This window comes from Pristis pectinata, chromosome 18 (assembly GCF_009764475.1).
Source record: "Pristis pectinata isolate sPriPec2 chromosome 18, sPriPec2.1.pri, whole genome shotgun sequence".
Lineage (NCBI taxonomy): Eukaryota > Metazoa > Chordata > Chondrichthyes > Rhinopristiformes > Pristidae > Pristis > Pristis pectinata.
The window spans coordinates 32,734,686-32,759,397 of record NC_067422.1 but is presented as its reverse complement, the minus strand read 5'-3'; the positions used below and the strand labels follow the sequence as shown (position 1 = coordinate 32,759,397).

General features: G+C 43.0%; 1 protein-coding gene across 1 annotated transcript in view; it reads right to left on the bottom strand.

Annotated features, from left to right (window-relative positions):
- gsg1l2b (gsg1-like 2b) overlaps positions 1-15,891 on the bottom strand; it is a 125,204-nt gene extending 109,313 nt beyond the window's left edge. The window contains exons 1-2 of the mRNA XM_052033010.1: positions 15,435-15,891; positions 14,066-14,113 (exon numbers count right to left, since the gene is read on the bottom strand). Of these exons, the coding sequence (XP_051888970.1) occupies positions 14,066-14,113; positions 15,435-15,735 (349 nt within the window). The 5' untranslated portion in view covers positions 15,736-15,891. The remainder of the gene's footprint in view (positions 1-14,065; positions 14,114-15,434) is intronic.
- Between the last annotated feature and the right edge of the window lie 8,821 nt (positions 15,892-24,712).

Genomic DNA, 24,712 nt, shown 5'->3' with positions numbered 1-24,712 from the left:
TGTAACGATGACACCACATGGGCACCTTGCACCTTTTTTGTAGAAGGTTCCTATGTCCTGATGATACTTTGTCACTCACAAGGCCCTTTGGTGATTGGACGAAGGGGTGGGCTACAGACTAAGGACCCATCAAGAAGCCATTCAGGATGAATGTAAGTTGGAAGGTGACTGGGGGGGGGGGTCACTCAGAAAGATAATTGAAAATGGAGATCAGGGAGATGATGGGGTTGGGGGCAGAGAGATGATTGGGAGGATGGTGTGGCCAACGAGATTAGGAGGGGGTGTTTGATGGTAGAGTCTATGGAAATAGTTTGGGAAGTAAGTCAGGACAATGGGGGTAGAGTGATCTGAGAGATGGTGGGGGGGGGAAGGGGAGTTTGGGGGATGATGAGGTGAGCACCTGCCATGATGATTTGGTAATTCATTTAGGGAGATAATAGGGGTGTGGTTTGAGGGATGGATAGCGGCAGTGGGAAAGGTGTGTTGATGTGGGGAGGTGATTGATGTTGAAAGATGGAGGAGAAGAGTTAGGAGAAGATGAGGTAAGGGCCTGTCAGGATAATTGACTGAGGTCAAAGGAATGGTCAAGGAAGAGCTTGGGGGGTTGTTTAGTGGGAGTCTGTTGGGATGATTTGGGGGGGATGGGGACATGAGGAGAGGCTTGTGAGACGAGGTGTCAGGGAGATGACTAGTAAGGGACCTGAGGATATCAGCAGGGTGGGGTCTGTGTGGTGGCAGCTGGAGCTTCGGACTCCTTGGTTGTGGCCCTGGTTGACTTCGTACTTCTACTAACATCAGAGTCGACCTCAACATCCTGGTGCCTGAGGCTTGCACCACTGCTGAGCTCCGGAAGTGCATTAGAACTTTGTGCAGGTGATGGTAAAACAAGCTACATTTGCAGATGTGTCTGAACATGTCCTGTGCACATGACCATTGTACAGTGATTTGGAAGGATGCACCTGTTGCCAAAGTAACCAAGTACATTTAACGTTGTTCCATGTGTTGGGAGTTCCAGTCGTTCAGATCAACAGGATATCCTAAAATATTTCTTAACCATTGAATAACTTGTATGTAAAGTCACTGCTGTTATTCAGGGAAGTGCAGTGGCTAATTTGTACACAGCAATATCCCACAAACAGTAATGAGATGTGACCAATTAACTTATATTGATTGCATTCATCAGAGGATAAATGATGTCCAGAAAACCATGACAGTTTCCTCCTCTTCTACTCCTGCTTGAACAGTTTCACAGAGTCTTTTGTATCCATCTGAACAGTCAGATGGATCCTCAGTAATTAAAGTCTCAACTGAAAGGTGACACTGACAACCCGGCATCCTCTATGTAGCACTGAAGTGTCAACCGAGATTTTGTGAATCTGCCAGGCCAACTTCTCTTTGTAAAAGAAACGTCACTACCTTATCAATGTATGCTTATGTGTTATCCTATGCTTGCTGTAATTATGCTAAAGATGTTCTTTGAAATTATTTCCATTTTCTCTCACCCTCTTCTGAAAGTAATGAGTCATGCTGAAGTAAATCTCCAGGGATAAAACCACTGTGTTGTACCTCAGACTATTGAAACAGAACATGAAATTGTTGCATCTAGTGAAAAGAGCAAAAGACTTCAGATGGTCTAAGGCTGATGAAGTTGGCAGAGACAAGAACACAGATGCCTTGGGGTGTATGCACATTACTCATATTGAAGGTGAAAGAGCAAGCTTTTAAAAAGACATCCTTGACCTTATTAATCGAGACATGGAATATAAAACCAAGGAAGTAATGTTAAATTTTTACAATGCGCTGGCTGGGAACATTGTGCTGAACTTTGAAGAAGGGAGTGCCTCATCTTCTCCTAACTCTGCATTTTAAGAAGAGAGTGAAGGCTCCGGAGAAAATGTGGAAGAGATTTAACAGAATGGAACCAGGGGATAAGGGATTCATTTCTGTGGGGTAAACTGGGAAAGATGCAATTTTCTCTTTAGAGCAGAACATGGAACAGTTAAGCTTTACAATCATTGAAACATCTGTTATATTGATTTTTGTGCTTGAACATTTTGATTTTAAATAACTCAGATCTTAAAAAAGCACATCTGATGGACTACCTGGAAAGTTAAGTTTACTTTCATTGATAAAGACCTTGATAGAAGGCTGACTGTGCAGGATTTACATTTTCACTTATTTTGCTTTAAGATGCACATGTAGCCCTTGTAGTATTAATATAGATTACTGATCAATGCAATGTCCTTGAAGGTTGGCTGGTTGGTGGCATGTTAGTGATAAATGCTGAAAGAGGGATAATACAGGCAGAAAGTAATAACTAAAGCTTGAACCTGTCTGTAGTGATTATTATTATAATTCTGCTTTAATTGAGCTTTTGCTTTAATTGAACATCAAGGAGACCAACAGAGGATGCACCTCTTGTATGTTTATTTACTAACCAAAAATACCCAGTTTAGTCAAACTCTGATTAAAAATAGAATTTCCAAACTGAACCCAAAATAAAAACTGAACGTCTTTCATTCAGGATTCAATGTGTCTTTTTTTTCTGTCATTTGACGCTTTCCCATAAGAAGTGGCCAGCAAAAGCCAATCCAACACAGACCTCCATTTTTGGAGTTCTTCTGTAGTTGAAAACATATTAGTGGCAATAAAATGTGGGTTGAGGGATGGAGAGGGACATTGAGGGAGGTGTGTTGACGTGGCGATAGTTTGAAAGACGGTTGAGGGAGAGTAAAGAGACGATGAGACGTGGATCTGTCTGTGGCCACGGTCAGTGGGGAGGGGATGACTTGAGAGATGGTCAAGGAAGAGTTTGAGGGGATGGTTAGGTGGGAGTCTGTTGGGATGATATTTTTTTGGGGGGGCACTCAGATGGGCAGACAGCACACATGAAACTGAAGAATAAGGGGTTACAAGAATACACACAGGAAAATAGGAGTGTGGGGAGACCGCTCAGCCCCACCATTCAATATGATCACCTCTAATCTGCCCCAGGCCTTACCTCTCCTCTCCTCTGCCAATGTCCTGCAGCTCTCAATTCACTGATCTTTCAAAAATATATCTACCTCCAAAATATCATCTACCTCCAATGATCTACACTCTAGAGCCCTTTGGGATAGACAATTCCAGGGATACATCACCCTCTGCAAGAGGTTCCTATGCCCCTCGGTGTTAAAGGACCATCACTTTATCTTGTAACTACGTCCCCCCATTCAAGACTCTCCCATTAGTGGACACTTCTCAGCACCTACACTGTTGTGGCCTCTCAGGACCTTACATGTTTCAATAAGATCATCCCTTCATTCTTCTGCCATTCAGGACAGAGATGAGAAGAATTTTTTTCATTGAGAGGTTAGTGAATCTTCAGAATTATTTACCCAACAGAGCTATGAAGACCCAATTGCTGAATATATTCAAGACAAAGATACCAGGTTCATAGACATGAAGGGAATCAAGAGATATGGGGTTAGTGCAGGAAAATGGCACTCAGGTAAAAGATCAGCCACGAGCTTAATGAACTGCAGAGGAGTCATAATGGGCTGAATGTTTTATTATGCTCTAACGTCTGATGTTCTATGTATGTCTATTAGGAACAAAGAAAAGCAGGGAGCTCCATCTGCTGCATGAAAAACATGATGATGCTGGAGGAACTCAGCAGGCCAGGCAGCATCCGTGGGGAAAAGCAGGCGGTCAACGTTTCGGGTTAGGACCCTTCTTCGGGACTGAAGATAGGAAAAGGGGAAGCCCAATATATAGGAGGGAAAAGCAGAGCAGTGATAGGTGGACAAAAGAGGGGAGGCAGGGTGGGCACAGGGAGGTGATAGGTAGGTGCAGGTAAGAGATAGTGATAGGCAGGTACGGGGGAAGAGGGGAGAGCAGATCCACCAGGGGATGGGTAAAAGGTAAGAAGAGAGAGAAAAAAAAGAGGCTAGGAAAGGGAAGAAGAGAAGAAGTATGGGGGGGGGGGTGTTTGTGCAGAAGTGGGGTGGGGATTACCTAAAGTGGGAGAATTCAATATTCATGCCATGAGGCTGCAAGGTTCCAAGATGGAAAATGAGGTGCTGTTCCTCCAGTTTGCGCTTGGAATTCTTCTGGAAGTGGAGGAGGCCGAGGACTGACATATCTGTGATAGTGGGGGAGAGGGAGTTGAAGTGACTGGCAACGGGGAGATGCAGATCGTGGTTACGGACAGAGCGCAGGTGTTCTGCAAAATGGTCACCTAGTCTGTGTTTGGTCTCACCGATGTAGAGGAGGCCACACTCAGAGCACCGAATGCAGTAGATGATATTAAGGGAGGTGCAGGGTAATCTCTGTCTCACCTGAAAGGACTGTTTGGGTCCCTGGTTGGAGGTGATGGAGGTGGTGTAGAGGCAGGTGTTGCACCTATGGTGAGGGCAGTGCAAAGTTCCTAGGGTAGGAGCAGAATGGGTGGGGGAGGAGGAGTGAATGAGGGAGTCGTGGAGAGGTCCCCCCCCCCAACCATGCTTCTTCTCTTCTTCCCTTTCCTAGCCTCTCCCTCCTTACCTTTTACCCATCCCCCAGTGGATCTGCTCTCCCCTTCTCCCCCACACCTGCCTATCACTATCTCTTACCTGCATCTACCTATCACCACCCTGTGCCCACCCCACCTCCCCTCTTTTGTCCACCTATCACTGCGCTGCTTTTCCCTCCTATATATTGGGCTTCCCCTTTTCCTATCTTCAGTCCTGAAGAAGGGTCCTGACCCGAAACGTTGACCGCCTGCTTTCCTCCACGGATGCAGCCCGGCCTGCTGAGTTCCTCCAGCATCATGGTGTTTTTCACCTGGATTCCTGCATCTGCAGAACTTTGTTTCTCCATCTGCTGCATCCCAGAGATGTTCGGCTGTTGTGATTAGAACTTATAAGGAGTAGTGAGGATACTTACTGACAAGCTTCAAGGACTTTGTGATATGAAGTAGGAATGTTGAAGAACATGGAGATAAGGATAATATGAGGAAAAAAACACTTAAGATTAAAAGTACAGGGGAGAAACCCAGTTTCCTATAGAGAAATAGAGTTGTCATTCACACAATTTGTGTCAACTTCAGTGACAGTTCCGTGGCTGAAATCGCAAGAAAAAGTGATTAACTGTCTTGGCCTATACAGTGTGTACATCTGAGTAGATTTTGAAATGATCTGATTTTGAACAAGGCTGATTATTGGATATTGCAGGATGTCTTACTTACAGGTCCCAAGTCCCAAGTGTGGAGGTAGATTATTTATGGGTGCTGGAGAGGAATAAGGTGGTCATGAATCACCCAGCAGGTGTTCTGCTGAAATAAGGATAGAGAAGTAAATGGCGTGGAAGGAGCATTTGACTTATGGTAAGGGCTCCTGTTTTATCACGATTATGCTGAATCACACACTGCTGTAATTAACACAATCTTTGAGGTGATCTAATTGCCATGATGATTAAGCACAATTCTTCAGCTTTTCCCTGTTGTTGACCACTTTGAGCTTTCAGGCTATTTGTTTCTTTTGCTAACTCCTAAAATTCAATTTAGTGTATCCACCATTGACCTTTTCTCGGGTATTAATGAATTACTGACGGCCTAAATGATCTGTGAAGAATTGTGTGTCGTAACTCGTGTCATTATTTAGTCATTCACAATGACACACACTGCATTAATTTAGCTCAACAGACACTCTATTCCAAGCTCTGTTGTGGAAAGAGATTACCAAGCAGACAGAGGAAAAGATCCTGGGATGTGCTCAGAGCCTCTTTGAAAAAGTGCAGCATTCTTACTGATTCCTTGGAATCCTTGGCCTATGACTGCTTAAAGTGGAGAAGGAGCATTCATACATAAACCCAGCATAAACTGCGGAGGGAGCACACCACCTTACAACCTACCCACTTATCCTTAATGTCTAAAGGATGGCTTCCTTGTGCCAAGGCAACAAACAGGGACTCAGCAGGTCAGGCAGAATCTGTTGTGCGAAACGGACAGTCGACATTTAAGGTCAAGACCGTTCATTCTGGATCAGATGGAGGGTTGTGACGGGAAACATTAACCAATCATTTCCCTCCACAGATGCTGCCTGACCCCTCAGCATTTTGTTTGTTGCTCCAGATTCCAGCATCTGCAATCTCTTGTGTCTCCTTTGCACCAAGGCAGTTCATTAAATATCAATCCTTGTGTTAATAAGCAAAGCCAAGTGTTCCTGTTATTGCATTTGTCATGACTTTACATAACAACCAAATGAAGTGGCTAAAGTATAGCTGAAACAGAGGGGTTTTAAGAGAGTCAGATACTTCAATAATGCTAATGTGACAGAAAGGGACTCTGAATGCTTAAGAAACAAACAGATATTCATGAATGAGTTTGAAAGGAATTTACCATCCTGCAGCAAAGAATGGATGGCTACTAAAATGCAACAAGACTTGACTAAGTATTTCTAGCCTTCACTGTCTCACTGCAGTGAACTAGGAATTGCCTGAATCTAACCACAATGTTGGACGGAGATACTGTTAAGCATGATTAAACACTGCAGAACTTTGTGGTCTTATTCACTGAAAGTGTCGAGGAGAGGACAGCATTCAATCATCCTCAGCAGCAGGGGAGAGTGAGGTCACTGTCAGCTAAAGCATTTTACCCTTCACAAGCAAGCTAAGCCTCATATACTGGAAGAGGAGCTTTTAGAAAATGATGGCGTGTGGGGAGGAGGGAGGCAGAGAGTGAGCAGCATGAATCAGTTCATTGTTTATAGCAAAATGTTACAGATATATGAATATATGTAAGATTCCTAGAACCATCCAACGGAAATGTCTAGTCTATAACTATTATTATGGGAAATTTAGGGCCAATCCCCAGGGCTGTGTTTTATTTCAATCAAAATATGAGAAGTGTGTGAAATTCAGGCTCACCATACAAAGCCAAACCATACTTAAGCTGGCACCAGAAAATTCATACAGCTATTCAAAGACAGTGGGAAGAACCTTCCAGAAGCATTTGTCTTCCTCACTTTGTGTCCTGAATCTGCTCAGATCCCTTTGAGATATAGGCAAGGGAAGTTAAGATTCTAGTAAGACTGATGCCTTCTTTGTTACAACCGAGTAAACCATTATTAGATTGCTTTTCCATGCCAGTTCACCCTCCCATCATAAACACTACAGCCTTTTACATCCCTTCAAAAGACGCAAAGTTATAATGATAAATTTAACATTAATATAAAGGAGTGCAAGTTCAGAGTTGAAATACAAAGGGTATTTAAAGGCTGTGTTAAAGTAGTAGTAAAATGAATCTGTATTGATCTGGTAAGTTAAGACAAAATGGCTGGTAGGTCCACAAATGGTCTTGTACTGATAACCCGGCCATCAGTGCCAAGGCAATCTATATTTCTTTTAGTTTGGCCTGTCTAATTATTCTAGTCTTGAATAATAGAGGGGGGTCTTTCCAATGCTACCTGAATGGAAAATAAGTTTATAATTACACACCAAAGTCTGTGGAATCAGTATTTTGAGTTATATTCTAATTAATGGGACATTCATATAGATATCAGATATATCCTTGAAGATTCATGGTATATGGCCATGCGATCCACAAGTAAAAAGGCTGGAATGATCATTGATTATTTATAAAAATCACTTATAACTCATTTTTATATCTAAGTTTACAAAGGGATTTAGATCAACTGGGAAATTGGGCCAAAAAATAGCAGATGGAATTTCACTTGAACAAGTGCAAGGTGTTGCACTTGGTGAATTGTACCAGGGCAGAACTTACACAGTACATGGTAGGGCCCTGGAGGGTATTGTAGAACAGAGAGACCTAGGGGTACAGGTATATAGTTCCTTGAAAGCAGCAACACAGTTAGACAGGGTGGTGGAGAGGCGCAGACATGCTTGCCTTCATCAGTCAAAGCACTGACGACAGGAGTTGGGATATCATGTTACAGCTGGACAAGTTGTTGGTGAGACCACACTTGGAATATTGTGTGGAGTTCTGCTCATCCAGCTATAGAAAGGAAGTCATTAAGCTGGAAAGGCTGCAGAAAATATTCACAGGGATTTTACCAGGACTGGAGTGCTTGAATTATAAAGAGAGGCTGGATATCCTGGGACTTTTTCCCCGGAGCATAGGAGGTTAAGGGGTGACCTTACAGAGGTACAGTATATAAAATCATGGGGCATGGATAGGGTACATGGTCACAGTCTTTTTCCCAGAGTAGCAGAGGCTAAAACTTGAGAGGGAATAGATTTGGGGGGTGGGGGGGGCGCGAGATTTAAAAGGGACCAAAGGTGTAACCTTTTCACGCAGGGAGTGGTGGGTTTGTAGAACAAACTGTCAGGGGAAGTTGGAGAGATGTATATAATTACAGTGTTTAAAAGACATTTGGACAGGTACATGGATAGGAAAGGCTTAGAGGGATATGGGCCAAGCGCAGGCAAGTGGGAACAACTCAGGTAGATAATTTGGTTGGGTTAGGCCAAAGGGAATATTTCAGTGCTGTCTAACTCTATGACTCTGACAATACTTTCATTGAAAACCAATTAAGTTTAGACAAACAAACAAAAACTGCAAGAAAAAGGAAGGCAGTACTTTGTCTAAAATGGGTGATGTTTAAAGCTGTTATAGCTTTGGAATTTGATTGTCTTTCAGTTAATTATTTTGAGGACAGTGTAATGGCATTAAAAAGGCTTTGAGAGCATGGTGACTACAAATAGTTCACTGTTAACAACAATTTGCATTTATAATGCAGCTATAACATAATAAACATCACTTGGCACTTCACAGGAGCTTAACAGAACAACATTTTATAAGAAACCATGCTGGGGAACCTCAGGAAAGAGAACTGAAGGCCTGGTTAAAGAGGCAGAAAAGAGGAGAGAGGATGGAGCTGGAAAGATTGAATCAGGAAGGTTTGAAACTTATGGCTTTGGCAATGAAGGCACAACCACCAAAGATGGAACATGTATAGAAGGCCAGAAGTGGAGGAGTGCAAAGATTTCAGATGGTGAGAGGGCTGGTGAAAATTACAGATATGGAGAGAGTTTGAGGTTCAGAAACACTTTGAAGCCAAGAATGGTACTTCGAGAGTGCCCAGTGTGGGACCCATTGAGGAAAACATCTGAACATGTGGAAAGGATAAATTTGGAAGTGGTGAAGAAGAATTTTCTCAAACAAGAGCCAGGGAAAAGACAGCAATTTGGTGATTATATCAAGGACTATAAGAAAATAAAGATCAGTTGTGCCAAAATAGTGTTGGTTATATGGGCTGAATTAATGAAGAATAATAAGGTAAGACAAGATAAGCTATCTTTATTGGTCACATGTACATTGAAACACACAGTGAATTACATCTTTTTGCGTAGAGTGTTCTGGGGGCAGCCCACAAATGTCACCACTCTTCCAGTGCCAACATAGCATGCCCACAACTTCTTAACCCATACGTCTTTGGAATGTGGGAGGAAACCGGAGCACCCAGAGGAAACTCACACAGACACGGGGAGAATGTACAAACTCCTTACAGACAGCAGCAGGAATTGAACCCGGGTCACTGGCGCTGTAACAGCGTTACACTAACTGCTACACTACCCTGCGTTAAAGAATAAAGTACAAGCAACCCCTGCATTATTGGAATGGGGGGGTGCATTCCTAGAAAACAATCTGTATTGCGGTTTTCTATAATGCGAAGCCATGTCATCTGCACATGCGTCAAGAAATGAGAGTTTAAAAACAGTTTGGAGTTGATTTACTTACTTTTTTCACATAAATTCCATAAGAGGGAATTTTATTTCATATCTTTTTGGGTAGTGATTGTGAATTCTGTAAGGGCGACTTTCTATAACCTGAACGACATAATGTGAGGGTCAACTGTATTCAAAATCACATCCAGAGATCTGAGCCTGTGTGGTATGGATTGAGATGTCAGTGTGACAAGATGAGGGAGCCAGAGAAGAAACAGAAAGTGAATCAGAGAGAGATGATGAGATTGGGTGGTGAGGATAGTGACATGCAGCTGAGTCACAAGGCCAAGCTGTCTACAAGTTCCAGGTAACACTAGAGGAAGAGTTTCAGGTTTGATGCTGGATGTCCAAAGGTAACCAATGTTGGGAAAAGTCATGCAGGAGTTCAGTAAAAACAGCCGTCTACTAATAAATTGGGAACTATTAGGGAAGGGATTACAGTTGGCCTGCTTTGTGTACTAATTGCAAGATTTGAAAAGGTTAGCAATGGGTTATGTAAATATTAGAAAAATAAACAAAGGAGTGTTGGTTTGGAAAAGGATTGTTTTCAGGATTAATGGAAGTGTCACAAGAGCAGTGGATTGCTTCTGCCTTAAGCAGAGAGAGAAATGAACAAGTTACCCTAGTCTCGGCAAAGAAATAAAGACAGCTCACTAATCATGGTGCATCTCTGCTACTGTTTCGATGAAATGGGAAACAGATAGTTCACAAGCAGCTCACAGTAAGCACTAGGATATATCCAAGGTTAACACTGAGGATGACCATATCCAAAAACAGCATAGCAGTGGATCTCCTGGGCATTACGTAGACTGGATAAGAGGAAGAGATGACAGGATGAGATATGAACTGACCATAAACTCAGGGGATAAAAGAAGTAAGCAGGTCAGGACTAAAGAACAGCATCAACAGGAATATGATGTTAATCAGAGATCATGCCTGGACAACCGTATGGGAATGTCAAGGGATGGAGATATAAGTAGATACATGAACACTAGGAACATTTGAAATAAAGTAGTTAAACTACAGGGCTACTGGCAATTGGTAAATCTAATCCTGTAGGAATCATTTGAATAGCCTCTGGGAACTTGTCTAAACCAACAGAGGTAAATCCACACTGAATTCTTACTGCATCTTTTGCAATGAATTTGTAAAATCAGTTTATATAGTACACAATTGGTTCACTGCAGATTGTTTTGACTTCATTTGAACAAATTTACACCTTTGTTAAAATGACCCACATTGAAAGGATAACCAGTGTAATTCTTACAAATGCATTTTACTATTTAGTAATAACGACAGAATGATTTTTGTGGAGAATGACACATCCAAATAAAATCTGTTACCTTTTACTGCAAGTGTATGTTAGAATCATAGAACCATGCAGATCTACAGCACAGAAGGAGGCCATTTGGTCCTTTAGGTCTTGATCAGATGAAAACGGACTTTTGGTAAATCCTACATTCTTGACTCATTGTCCTTTAGGTTATGGCTTTACAATTGTACATTCTGCTACTTTTTAAATGTGGCAAAACTTTCTGCCTCCTCCATACTGGAAGACTATGAGTTCTAAACTTACACCATCCACTAGCGAAATATTTTTTTCTCAATTTAGTTGTGTAGAAGGTTGTGAGATCTCATTTGTCTCATGGGACTGCTTGTGAGCTACATGACTCCTGAATTTGCCAAAGAGACACTGTAGCTCATATCTGAAGTGAGTTGCAAGTTATTGCAAATACATTTATTGTTCAGCATTTAGCTAGAAGAGCTGCTTGGTTTGGAAACACTTTATACCCCTTCAAACCAAAGCAGCCACTTTAAACCGAAGCAGCCACTTCAGACTAAGACGTGCATCACCAACATCCTTTCAGTTTATCTTTTTTTAAGTGGTGCATTGAAATTGCTTTGATTGACTGGTGGAGTAGGTAACCTCAGTCTGCAGGAAGGCAATGGAGCTTGATGTCCCTTTGGCTTGACTAAAATGTAATTTGCTGGTAGAATAAAAGGGTTTGCAGTTATACAGCATATTCACTTCCTTAGTGTGTCTCAAAGTTCTTCACCACTAGTGAAGCACTCATGGCCCACAATCACTCTGAACAACCAATTTTCACACTCCAACTTCTCAAAAACTCTAATGAGATGAATGCCCAAATGGTTTATTATAGTGGTTGACTATTTTTTGCCAAGACATCAAGAAAACCTTGCTCTGCTCTTGTTCGAATACAACTTCCCAAGAAAACAAATAGGGTCTCAGTCCAAAGTTACATCTGAACAAATAATATTACCTGAATATTAGCATGCTATTATGAGGTCTCCTTAAGATATTGCTTTACACATTATTTTAATAGTCTGCATATAAATGGATTTTATAAAAAATGTCTGTGCAAAACTAACAAGTTTTGCTTTCACTACAATGCATAAAGAAGAAACAAATACATTAAACATCTATGTGCAACTCTTTACTCAGCATAAAGTATCCTGCTGATTATTGCTGTCCGTTCATTTTCAGTATAACAATTGTGTCAGCCTGATAACCTAGAAACAGAGGATGTTCAATCCTTGAGGATGTTCAATATTTGTCTTAATTACATCTCCTAAACCTACAACCTGCTCCATCTGAAGGACAATGACAGCAGGTGAATAGGGACACCAGTGTATCTGAAGAAGAACTCATAGATTTCTAGTCATCTCCAACTCTTTAGAGAGCCAGCCAACAATTACGGTGAGTCACATCATTTCTCTGGCAAGTTCACCAGACGTGCAACTCACAGCAGCTCCAAGGGTCAAGTGAGCTCTGACTATCTTCTGTACAACTGAAAGACGGTATAATTGATTCCATCTCGACTGACCGCTCAAGGACAAGGAGGCCATTTCAAAATCTGTACACTTGGTGTGGAGCTTCCATTGTTTCTCAGACAATGCAGGCTGCAGATTTGGGAGGTGTTGTAAAACATTGAACATCCTCTGTTTTCAGAGGTTATTGTAGAGGGCCCAATTGGAAAATAATGGATAACAGTAGTTTGAAGAATAGTTTATTCTGAGTAAAGAGTCAACACATCGATGTTTAATGAATTTCTTCTGTATGTTTTTTAATGGAGACATTAATGCTAATTTTACACAAACTTAATATCTCTGCTAAAATAGTGTGCAAAGCAATGTCTTAGGAAGGTATCAAGCAATAGCATGCTAACACATAGGAATTTGGAAACTAACCCTTAATCACCAACTTGTGTCTCTCATGGCAATACTGCCCAAGGTTCTTAAGGTTGTGCTCCCAGTGAGTACTATTTCATGCTGGCAATTATTACTCCAAGGTCATTTTTTTTTCAAAGGATCAATCCTGGGATGTGGGCATTGCTGGAAAAGCTGGCGTATTGGTTAATCTGGAGTCTGTAGTGGCAAGCCTGCTCTGTGGATCATTGTGGTCATAGAGTCACACAGCACGGAAACAGGTCCTTCAAAGCAACCCATCCATGCCAAACAAGATGCCCATCCAAGCTCGTCCCATTTGCCTGCGTTTGGCCCATCTCCCTCTAAACCTTTCCTATCCATGTATCTGTCTAAATCTCTTTTAAACATTGTAATTGTACTCGCCTCTACAGCTTCCTCTGCCAGCTTGTTCCATACACCTACCACCTTCCCCTTAGGTCCCTGTTAAATCTTTCCCCTCTCACTTTAAATCTATGTCCTCTAGTTTTAGACTTCTCTACCCTGGGGATAAAACCATCCACCTGTTCTCTGCCCCTTGTGATTTTACATACCTCTATAAATTCACCCCTCAGCGTCCCATGCTTCAAGGAAAAAAAATCCCTGTCTACCCAGCCTCTCCTTATAAGTCAAGCCCTCCAGTCCAGGTAAAATCCTTTACCGCACCCTTTCCAGTTTAATGACATCCTTCCTTTAGCTGGGTGACTAGAATTGTGCACAGCACTCCAAGTGTGGTTTCATCAACACCTCGTACATTTGCAACATGACGTCCCAACTCCTGTGCTCAGTGCCCTGACTGATGAAGGCCAACGTGCCAAACGCCATCATGACCACCCTGTCTACCTGTGGTCAGAGTGATGAAAGCATTCCTACAGAACTATCAGGCAGAGAATTCCAGGATCTTGATGCAGTAATACTGGAAGTTCTGGAGTGTATGCCCAATGCAAAATGGAGACCATGGCTTCCACTGCCTTTATAACGGGAGGGGTCTGTAAGGAATTGGATATGCTCTGCCGTTAGAGGGTAAAAGTTTGGCATAATATTGAGACATTTGCAAAGGTCACAATAACTAGAGGGATGACAGGACCCTCAACTCTGAGAATACCGAGGCTGTAACTTTTGGGAAGGCATTGGATATCCGCCAAAAACTAACCTCGTTCAGCAGGTGGCGTCAGATGAATGAAACTTCTGCATTTTTCCCCTGCGAAACGACATAAAACAAATAATGTCCTTTAAACATGATGCAGAGTAATCGTTTCAAAACGCAGAACAGCTTCATACAGTTCACGGCATTCATCAATGACAGAGGAGTTAGAGTGGGAGATCGCTAGATACCGTGCAGCAAGAAATTTCGAGAGTCGCTGCTTCACTCAAAAAGCTTGAAACCAAAAGCTTTATAGAAGTACAAGGTATTAACAGGGGCAAGTGTCGAGCACAAACTGAAATATCTAATTACCTATCCTTGTAAGAATTCGGATGTAAGAGTAACAGTTGTGCAAGCACACAGTAAGATTGAACACCAATTCTTTTACATATTGAAAAAAATCATTGCGTTGCGTTGGGCTTTTATTGCAATCAAACTCCCATCTATTGGCTTCATGTAAACAAATTAACTCCCCGAAGTAGGTCTTTTAAGATGCGGGCACTGATTGTGAATGAGACATCTTTCGAAGCAGATTCCTCTCGTCCATTCCTCTAGCGCCGGTCCTATCAGTCCCAAACCAAGCACTGCTGCCTCCACAAGTGTCCCTGATACATTCTTCGCACCTGGGGCGCTCTCTGGATCCTTCCAACACATTTGAAACAAAAAAAATCCGAATTTCGCATCCCTCCCACCCCTGCCCCGAACACCTATTAGCGTGGGCAGGTGAATCGCAGGCACTTTAAACAGATGAAGATTAAAATATAGAGAGGAGGCGAGGATAATAATAAAGCACTTCGAAGTTCCACAGCACTCCTTGGTCTATGCGTCTAGGAGTTCTGAAGGGCCGTGACAACCATCTCCAGCCTGGGTTACTGTCACGGTCCAGATGTAAACAAACACGCCCTACAAGCTGTCAGAACACTGAAGGTGGGATGATTCTACCTCATCAAATAACCTGGACAAACTTTCACACAGGGAGAATTTTCTTCTTGAATAGAGTTACGTCAGATGTTGTTAGTTTTTTTGTTGAGTATGTGAGCATACATTCATCCGTAAATTTGTAGACTTATATATTTGGATTTTCTACACACATGATGTATACATGTATAGAGAAAAATGGACGCAGATACTCGGATTGAAATAAACGGACAATGATTGTGGATAAAAAGTCAAAGTGTAAACACATATCGATGCACAGAAAAACAAAACAGATATATGGCAGGGTGTACAGATAAAAAGTAATACATAGATTCACGGCGACATACATGCGTACAGAAATGCACATATATATTCACACACACACACATGTTACATGTTTACGCACGTGTGTGCGCGCACGTTAAGAGGAACAATCAGAAGTAGCTGGTGACCGAATTACCTTGTCCACTGATGTTTTCTTCGCAGGAGAACCAGATGCCAGCGTGGAAATAACAGATCACATACTTATCATCGCCGGTTTCCCAACTGTATTGGACCACGCTGCTGTCGTTACTGTCCGGACTGTTATACTCGATACAGTTGTTCTGCTTTTCCTTTAAGTTGGTTTTACAGAACGGTTTCACCACTTTCCTGGTCCCTTCACACCAGTAGCTGGTACTGAAGGCGGTGACACAGAAGACCAGGGCGATAAAGTTGAGAGTAAGAGCGAGAGACGCCCGGTGTCTCCGGTCGATTCCCATTTTAACGCAGCGAGATTTCAGACACAGTGATCCGTTCTGCAGTTCTTAAATGTCCAGAGCTGTTTTGCCACCTCTTCGAAGCCCATCGTTCACCACTGCCAACATTCCCGTGTGTTCAAGCTCTCGGTTGCTGGCAGATCCATCCGGTACACGCTGTGTCTGAGACTGGGGTTGCTGTTGTCTCAGATAGGAGGCAGTATTTCCTCGCTCCGAAAACCGCAACGATCTCTCTCTCTCTCTCTCTCTCTCTCGCTATCCAAGCCAATCATACGCTGTTCATTCGACCCCACTGAAATAAGCGCGCAAGAGTCATAACCAACCAGTGGAATTAAGTTCAGTGCAACAGGTTATCCCGCCCACCGACCCACAGTGTAACAGCCGCACAGAGCCCCCTGGATGAATTAATCAGAGACTCGGGGTGGACGGACTCCTGCCTTACTGGGGAGGTGGGTCCCCGCAGACCCTCTGCCAAGGGATCTTTCATTTGAAGACTTCGCCTAAACTGGGGCAACCTGTCTTGAGCGAGGCCCTCAAAATGTCCGGTTAAAAACATCAAGGGTGAAAGCCACCATCTGCAACTGAAATTAAAACAGTTTTAAAGTCTGAATAGATAATTCAGGGAAGTTTAATTTTTAACCGCAAATAACTATTAATTTAAGATTATAGATTATTCAGGAAATAACTGGATCTGTGTGACTCGCAGAAGAACGGGCGAGATTAACTTTCGACACTGGGTAGTGCTGTTCACCAAGGGGGAAGATGAGCCTCCTGTCGTTCTACTGACTTCACTGCGGCTGAAAAGTTTGCATCCACAAGGCGCATTGAACAGCCTCAGGGCAGACTAAAGTGCTGTACAAGGTGTCGTCGCTGATTTTGGAAACCCTAGCCCCTCTTCTCCGGTCGCCCTTCAGGTTCGAGGACCCGTGCTTCCACTCCCGTTCCTTGGGTTCTGAGGTGACCCAGGAAGCTTCCAGGGGATGAAGTGGGAGGTGAAAGGCCGGGTGGGTGGTTGGGTAGTTTGGGAGGTTGTCCACTCCTGGAGTTAAGGGCCCTCGGGTTTCATCTTGAGCAGCTGCCTAACAGAGGACTCTGATTTATGGGCTGTTCCCAGGGACACACGCAGAGACAGGCATCAAATGCTACTGGAAGATCATCGACTCAGTGGACTCAAGGACGTCTGCCAGAAACTTGGTCTTACAGCACTGCAAGATGTCCAACTGGCACATTCCAGGTTGCAGGAGTCAGTGCTGAGGATTTGGTGCAGCCAATGCAAAGGCTCTGTGAGGGAGGTCCATGGTCCAGGGCTCTTACACTTCTGGACATTGAGGGGTTGAATCTTGTGGGGAAACCCCTCAAACAATGGAAGGGTGTATCACTCCAAGGGGCCACATGAGTGGGAATGGTGCTCGGTACAAAAAAAGATGTGCCAACGCTACAGAATGTATTGACCAAAGGACACTAAGAATGAAAGGGCTTTGCACTGAGTTTATTCCTTTGTAGATTTTTTAAAAATATGAATAAAGTTTATTTTTGAAATAAAAGAAAACTCCTGGATTTACGAAGGGCCTCTATGTGCTCCTTGAGGTTCTCAATACCATTCCTATGCTGGAACGCTACTTTGAGCTGTCACGGGCCAGAGATTCCTGGGAGTCAGTGGGGATGTTTCATTACTTCAAAGGAGGCTTTGTGCACATCTTTCAATCATTTCCTCTGACCACCTGGTAAACTTTTTCCATGACCGTGCTCCAAGAAAACCTGGTAAGGATAGGCAGCAACACCTCCACCGCAATTATTCTCAACACTGGTGCCCCACAAGGCTGCATCCTCAGCCCCCTACTCTACTCCCTATACACTCATGACTGTGTGGCCAGATTCTGCTCTAACTCCATCTACAAGTTTGCAGATGATAACACCATAGTGGGCCATATCTCAAATGACAATGAATCGGAGTACAGGAGGGAGGTAGACAGCTAAGTAACATGGTGTCATGACAACAACCTTTCCCTCAATGTCAGCAAAACAGAAGAGCTGGTCATTGACTTCAGGAAGGGGGGCAGTGCACATGCACCTGTCTACATCAATGATGCTGAGGATGAGAGGGTTGAGTGCTTCAGGTTCCTAGGATTGAACATCACCAATAACCTGTCCTGGTTCAACCCCATAGATGCCATGGCGAAGAAAGCTCACCAGTGCCTCTATTTCCTCAGGAGGCTAAAGAAATTTGGCATGTCCCCTTTGACACTCACCAATTTTTATTGATGCACCATAGAAAACATCCTATCTGGATACATCACAGCTTGGTATGGCTGCTGCCTCAGTAATGCAGCCAGCATAATCAAAGACCCCATCCACCCTGGACATTCTTTTTGCCTCTCCCATTAGGCAGAAGATACAAAAATCTGAAAGCACTTATCACCGGGCTCAAGGAAAGCTTCTACCCCACTGTTATAAGACTATCAAACAGTTCCTTAGTACAATAAGATCGATTCTTGACCTCACAATCTACCTCGTTTATGACCTTGTGCCTTATTGTCTACCTGCATTGTACTTTCTCTGCAGCTGTTACACTTTATTTTACATTCTGTTATTGTTTTACCTTGTACTACCTCGATGCACTGTTGTAATGAATTGATCTGTATAAACAACATGCAAGACAAGTTTTTCACTGTACCTCAGTACATGTGACAATAATAAACCAATTTCAATTCCAATTAACACAGCAAGCTTGCGCAAAAAAATAATGTGATGATGACCAGATAAACTGGATTACTGTTGTTTGAAAGATAAATATTGAGCAAGGTACTGAAGAAAACCCTCCACCTCTTCAAAATGATGGATTGCAGGAGGCTGGAGTATCCTGGGTCCAGAATCACCACCCACACCAGTCCTCATCTGGGCCTAACAAGGAAGTTCTATCTCAACTAGCCGATGCACCCTGAAATGCAGTGGTGTGGTCCAAAACGTGATGGGCTGTGGGCAGCACAGTGAGAGAGCCCCATCCTGATCCGAGATTCCCCTGTATAATGCTGGATAATCCCGGCTGGACTAACACCCAGCACGGTTCAGCCTCCCTGTCAGGAAATCCCAGACTCCCAAGCTTCATAGGGCATGTGCAGAGGTTTGGGACCATTTGATTGGGTAAATGGCAGTGATTCAGCATCATCCACCCCATTGTGGAGAGATCTTTCAAATCTTTCGGAGAGACCAAGCAGGATCTCAGTTCAATGTCTTTGCCAGAAGTCAGGCCCTCCGACATCCGAGCTTTAGTGGAGCCCTGGATCGGCAACGCAGGTGTTTGTGTTGAAGTTGCAGAGTGAGATTTGAACCCACAGCCTTTATGGTTCAGGTGAGGATACTTCCAAGTAGGACAGAGCCAAGGGGGAAGGCAAACAAAACTTTTGCTTTGTTTCCTCCTTCAAGAAAAATGAGTCATATTTTCTAAAAGATGCGTTATGAAGAATTATGCAGAATTAATGGCACAGAAACAGGGATTTAGCCCTGTGGGTTTACCACAGTGTTTATGGTCTAAATGAGCCTTCTCCCAGCCTGCTTCAGCATGTTGTTCTATTCCTTTCTCCTTCATGTACTTAATTTTCCCTTAAGTGAACTTTCTCACCACTATCTAAGTATATCTTGCACCTTATTGTCTAGCTGCAATACACTTCCCTGTAGCTGTGACACTACTCTGTATTCTGTTCTTGTTTGTACCTGTACTACCTCAATGCACTGTGTAATGAATTGATCTGTATGAATTGCATACAAGTTTTTCACTGTACCTCAGTACAAGTGACAATAATAAACCAATACCAATCTATTTTTTTCTGTGTTTCTTATTTGACTTATCAGTGGTTATTTGATACTTATTGGTAAATTGGTTTATTATTGTCACATGTACCGAGGTACAGTGAAAAACTTTGTTTTGCGTGCCGTCCATACAGATCATTTCATCACATCAGTACCTTGAGGTAGTATAAGGAAAAAGCAATAGTGTTACAGTTATGGGGAAAGTGCAGTGCAGGCAGACAATAAGGTGCCAGGCCATGACAAGGTAAATTGTGAGGTCAAGAGTCCATTTCATCATGTTAAGGAACCGTTGAATAGTCTTATAACAGTGGGATAGAAGCTGTCCTTGAGCCTGGTGGTACGTGCTTTCAGGTTTTTGTATCTTCTGCCTGATGGGAGGGGGGAGACGAGAGAATGTCCGGGGTGGGTGTGGTCTTTGATTATGTTGGCTACTTTACCAAGGCACCGAGAGGTGTAGACTTGATTAAAAGATTGCTGGAGATAATGAACTGAGGAAAGTTGTTTTTTATTCTGTCTTAGCTAATATTTAAAATCTTCCCAGAATGCTCCAAGTTGATTAATCCTACCTATGCAAAAGGGAAATGGTGGAAATCTGAAATGAAAGTACGGAATCTGGGGATACTCTTCAGGAAAGGCAGCATCTGTGGAGAGAGAAACGGAGTTAGCATTTCAGTTCATTGTCCTGATAACAGATAAAATTAGGGAAATGAGCTTGTTGTTTTTGAAGTTCTGGGGGATGTTCTGGGAGTACAATATGATGCAGCATAAATGTGATTTTTTGAGGGGTACTGAGACATTGGAAATGTTCTCCAGTTCATCAGTGTATCTCCAAGCTCCCTCAAGTTAGACATTGTCCAGATATCACTGATTCAAGCTGATTGTTCCTGGCTACAGTGCTCACCATTGTACCCAGCAGCACAGTATTCTATCATCCTCAAAGTCAAAGTCGAGTTTATTGTCACATGTACACACAGGCGGAATGAAAAACTTACTTGCAGCAGCATCAGAGCATCAGATAAGCAGCATTCACAAGAAAAATATAAATTAAACATAAATTATACACAATTTTTTCAAGAAAGAACACAATTAGAACAAGTGGTCATAGTGTGGTTATACTGAGGTAGTGATTAGAGTTGTGCAGTTGGTTCAAGAACTGAATGGTTGAAAGGAAGTAACTGTTCTTAAACCTGATGGTGTGGGACTTTAGGATTCTGTACCTCCTGCCCGATGCTAGTTGCGAGAAGATAGCATGACCCAGGTGGTGGGGATCTTTGATGATAGATGTTGCCTTCTTGAGGCAGCACCTCATGTAGATACTACCGATGGTGGGGAGGGATGTGCCCGTGATGTATTGGGCTAAGTCCACTACTCTCTGCAGCTTCTTACATTCCTGCGCATTCAAATTGCTGTACCAGACCATGATGCAACCAGTCCTGCTCTTTCTGATAAATAAAAGAAAAATTAGAGAAATCTTTTGGAAGGAAGAGCTATCCCAGTTTTCCAAGGAGTCTGACTCAGCTCTATTGCTGCTCCATATAACATCTGAATTTACATCTCAAAATCTACATTAGAATTTACATTCTTTGGAGGTAACTGAAAGGTGGAAGAAGGAAATGGCAATCAGAACAACTCAGGATATTCTAAACTGCTCCATTGTCAATTCTAGAAGGAAGAAGGAATGCAGCCAGTTCAACTTATTGTAACTTAAAATGTAAATAAACTAGTAATCTAAACAGTACATGCCATTATTTAATGCCTTTGCCACCCTGCTTGTGTATATATGGAAAATGCTGGAAAAATTCAGCAGGTCAGGCAGCATCTGTGAAATGAGAAACAATCAAAGTTTCAAGCCTGCAACTCTGACCAAGAGTCACAGGCCCCAAAACACTGACTGTGTCCCTCTCAACAGATGCTGCCTGACCTGCTGAGTTTTTCCAGCATTTTATGTTTTTTTTTAATTTTGGATTTCCAGCATCTGTATTGTTTTTCATTTGTGTGTCTATGTAGGATTACTTTCTTGTTGGATTATCTGAGAACATACCATCCATCTGGGAAGCAGTACATGCCTTGGTACCTGTGGTGTTCAACAACTGATGGATCAGCTTTCTGCTTCCACTGAAGAACAAAGCAGAGACAATGCAAAGTCTTTGCATTTTCGTGGACTTCCAGGCTACTCCAACAAAAGAATTTGTTACTGCCAGCTGGGAGCAGGTTGCTGTTCCACAGTTGCAGAACAATGTCATCTAGGAAGGCACCAAACCATCGAGGAGCAGTCTGCTGCCCCGCCAAAGTTGATCTTCAGTGCCCTTGAGAGTCTGGAAGCAATGACTGCAACTGGGTCATACCAGATGTGGAGCCCAATGAGTGCTTGGTCCTGGGAGATTGCCAGTGGCGTGGTGAAGCGAATGTGCCCCACAGAAGGCTTCCCCAAACTGTGGCCTCAAGATGGTACAGTCGGCAGCTGGATCCCTGAGGTTTAGAGCTGACTGTGGTCATCCACTTGTGGGTGCTGCCAATGAAAGGGAGCAGTCTTTCATCAGCTGGCTGTAGCCACAGTGAATGTGCTGCAGAGAAGTAGTAATATCGGCGGGCTTAGTTGGAAAGATACCACGAACTCAAACACAGGAATAATTTCTTAGCCAATTAGTTTCATTTGATTTTAATGGCAAAACAAAATCTGTCCATTAAAATCTTTTAACCAATTCGTTTCTGCCGAAGTGCTTCAATGAACTATGTAGATGTGTGGTGGGTGGGGAGTGGGGGATAAAGGAAGCTTTGGAAAGAAGGGGAACTACATGGTGCCAAGCACTTTATGTGGGTGACCTTTATCTAGTTAATGTATGCATGTAAAAGCAGACACATTGTGGCCGTGACATTTCTGTTCAGCATCTGCAGATGGGGACAGTGCCAGATTGGTTGAGCTACCAGGTTGGCAGCCAGAGTTCCAGTCCATTGATCTAGAGACATGAGATTTGAATCACACAGCGGAGCTGGGGAATTTAAATTCAAGTAATTAAACTGTTCTTAAATTTAAGAAATAAAATAGTTTCAGAACAGTAGCCCTGAAACTACTGGACTGTTGTAAAAACTAATTTGGTTCACCAAAGTCCTTCAGGAAAAGAAAACTGCCTTCCTTACCTGATCTGGCCAACGTGTGAGTCCAGACCAACTGAAGGGAGCAAGGGCTTTACTCTTTGGAGAGAAGGAGGATGAGAGGAGACATGATAGAGGTGTACAAAATATTAAGAGGAATAGATACTGTAGAGTAGACAGCCAGCGCCTCTTTCCCAGGGCACCAATGTACAATACAAGAGGGCATGTCTTTAAAGTAATGGGTGGGAAGTTCAAGGGAGATATCAGAGGGAGGTCTTTTACCCAGAGACTGGTTGGGGCATGGAATGCGCTGTTTGGGGTGGTGGTGGAGGCAGGTACATTGGATCAAATTCAAGAGATTACTGGATAAGTATATGGAGGAATTCAAAATAGAGGGATATGTGGGAGGAAGGGGTTAGTTAGTCTTAGGCGAGGTTTAAAGGATGGCACAACATTGTGGGCCAAAGGGCCTGTATTGTGCTGTACTGTTCTATGATTCTATGATTCTATGTGGCAGACTCTTTCTTGCCTGCTCAATTCAAGAACAATTAGGAACAGACTGTGAATACCAGTGTTGCCAGCTACATTAACATCCTATGAATGAAAGTAAAATCAAAACAACATTGCTGAAAAGTGCTTGGAGTTCACCTTCAGCAGTGAGATAAGGGATAGAGAGCAAGTGTGTGCAGAGGAACAAGGGGCTTTAAAAATGCCAGAATCTCACATTGTGCCATTAACTTGTGCTCTGAATTTTCTCCAAGTGATTTATTACTGTAGGATCAGATCAGAAAAAATTCACCCCACAGGGCCTTCTCTAGATCTGCACCATCAGACAACATCGTTGGAGAGTCACATTTGGACAGAAGGCATGTTGTGGTTCAGGTGAAGGCGCCATGATGGTGATGTCATCAGCCATAGGAGATGGTACTCATTCACATGATGCAGGGCAAACTATCTTTACATCGTGTGCTCATTCAAAGCTCAATGTGCCCATTTTGTTAAAGTATGTGAAATAACTGGAAGTGATGGTACCTCTGAGCTGTAATGTTTCCAATGGAATGGGCAGCCTTCCTCATAGGTACCATCGTTGGTCCTTCATGTAATAATGGAGTCTCTGTCAAATATTCCAGACTATCATGTATTTGGAAAAGAGACACAAAAAATGCCTAAGGGCTGCGGCTTGTCTTCATTGTCTTCTCCATTCCTTACACAGGTAAAGTCTAGGGTCTGAGCATCTGATGAGCTCAGAACATAGAACACAGAAAATTACAGCGCAGTACAGGCCCTTCGGCCCACAACATTGTGCCGACATTTTATCCTGCTCTAAGATCTATCTAACCCTTCCCTCCCACATAGCCTTCCATTTTTCTGTCATTCATGTGCCTATCTAAGAGTCTCTTAAATGTCCCTAATGTATCTGCCTCCACCACCTCTGCCTGCAGTCCATTCCATGCACCCACCACTCTCTGTGTAAAAAGCTTACCTCTTACATCCCCCTATAACTTCCTCCAATCACCTTAAAATTAAGTCCCCTCACGTTAGCCATTTTCACACTGGGAAAAAGTCTCTGACTGTCCACTCGATCTATGCCTCTTATCATCTTGTACACCTCTATCAACTCACCTCTCATCCTTCTCTCCAAAGAGAAAAGACCAAGTTCACTCAACGTATCCTCATAAGATATGCTCTCCAATCCAGGCAGCATGCTGGTAAATCTCCCCTGCACCCTCTCTAAAGCTTCCACATCCTTCCTATAATGAGGCAACCAGAACTGAACACAATACTCCAAGTGTGGTCCAACCAGAGTTTTATAGAGCTGCAACATTACCTCGAGGCTCTTGAACTCAATACCCCGACTAATGAAGGTCAACACACCATACGCCTTCTTAACAACCCTATCAACCTGCGCGGCAACCTTGTGGGATCTATGGACCTGGACCCCAAGATCCCTCTGTTCCTCCACACTGCTAACAGTCCTGCCAGTAACCTTGTATTCTGCCTTCAAATTTGATCTTCCAAAGTGTATCACTTCATACTTTTCCCACTTGAACTCCATCTGCCATTCTCAGCCCAGCTCTGT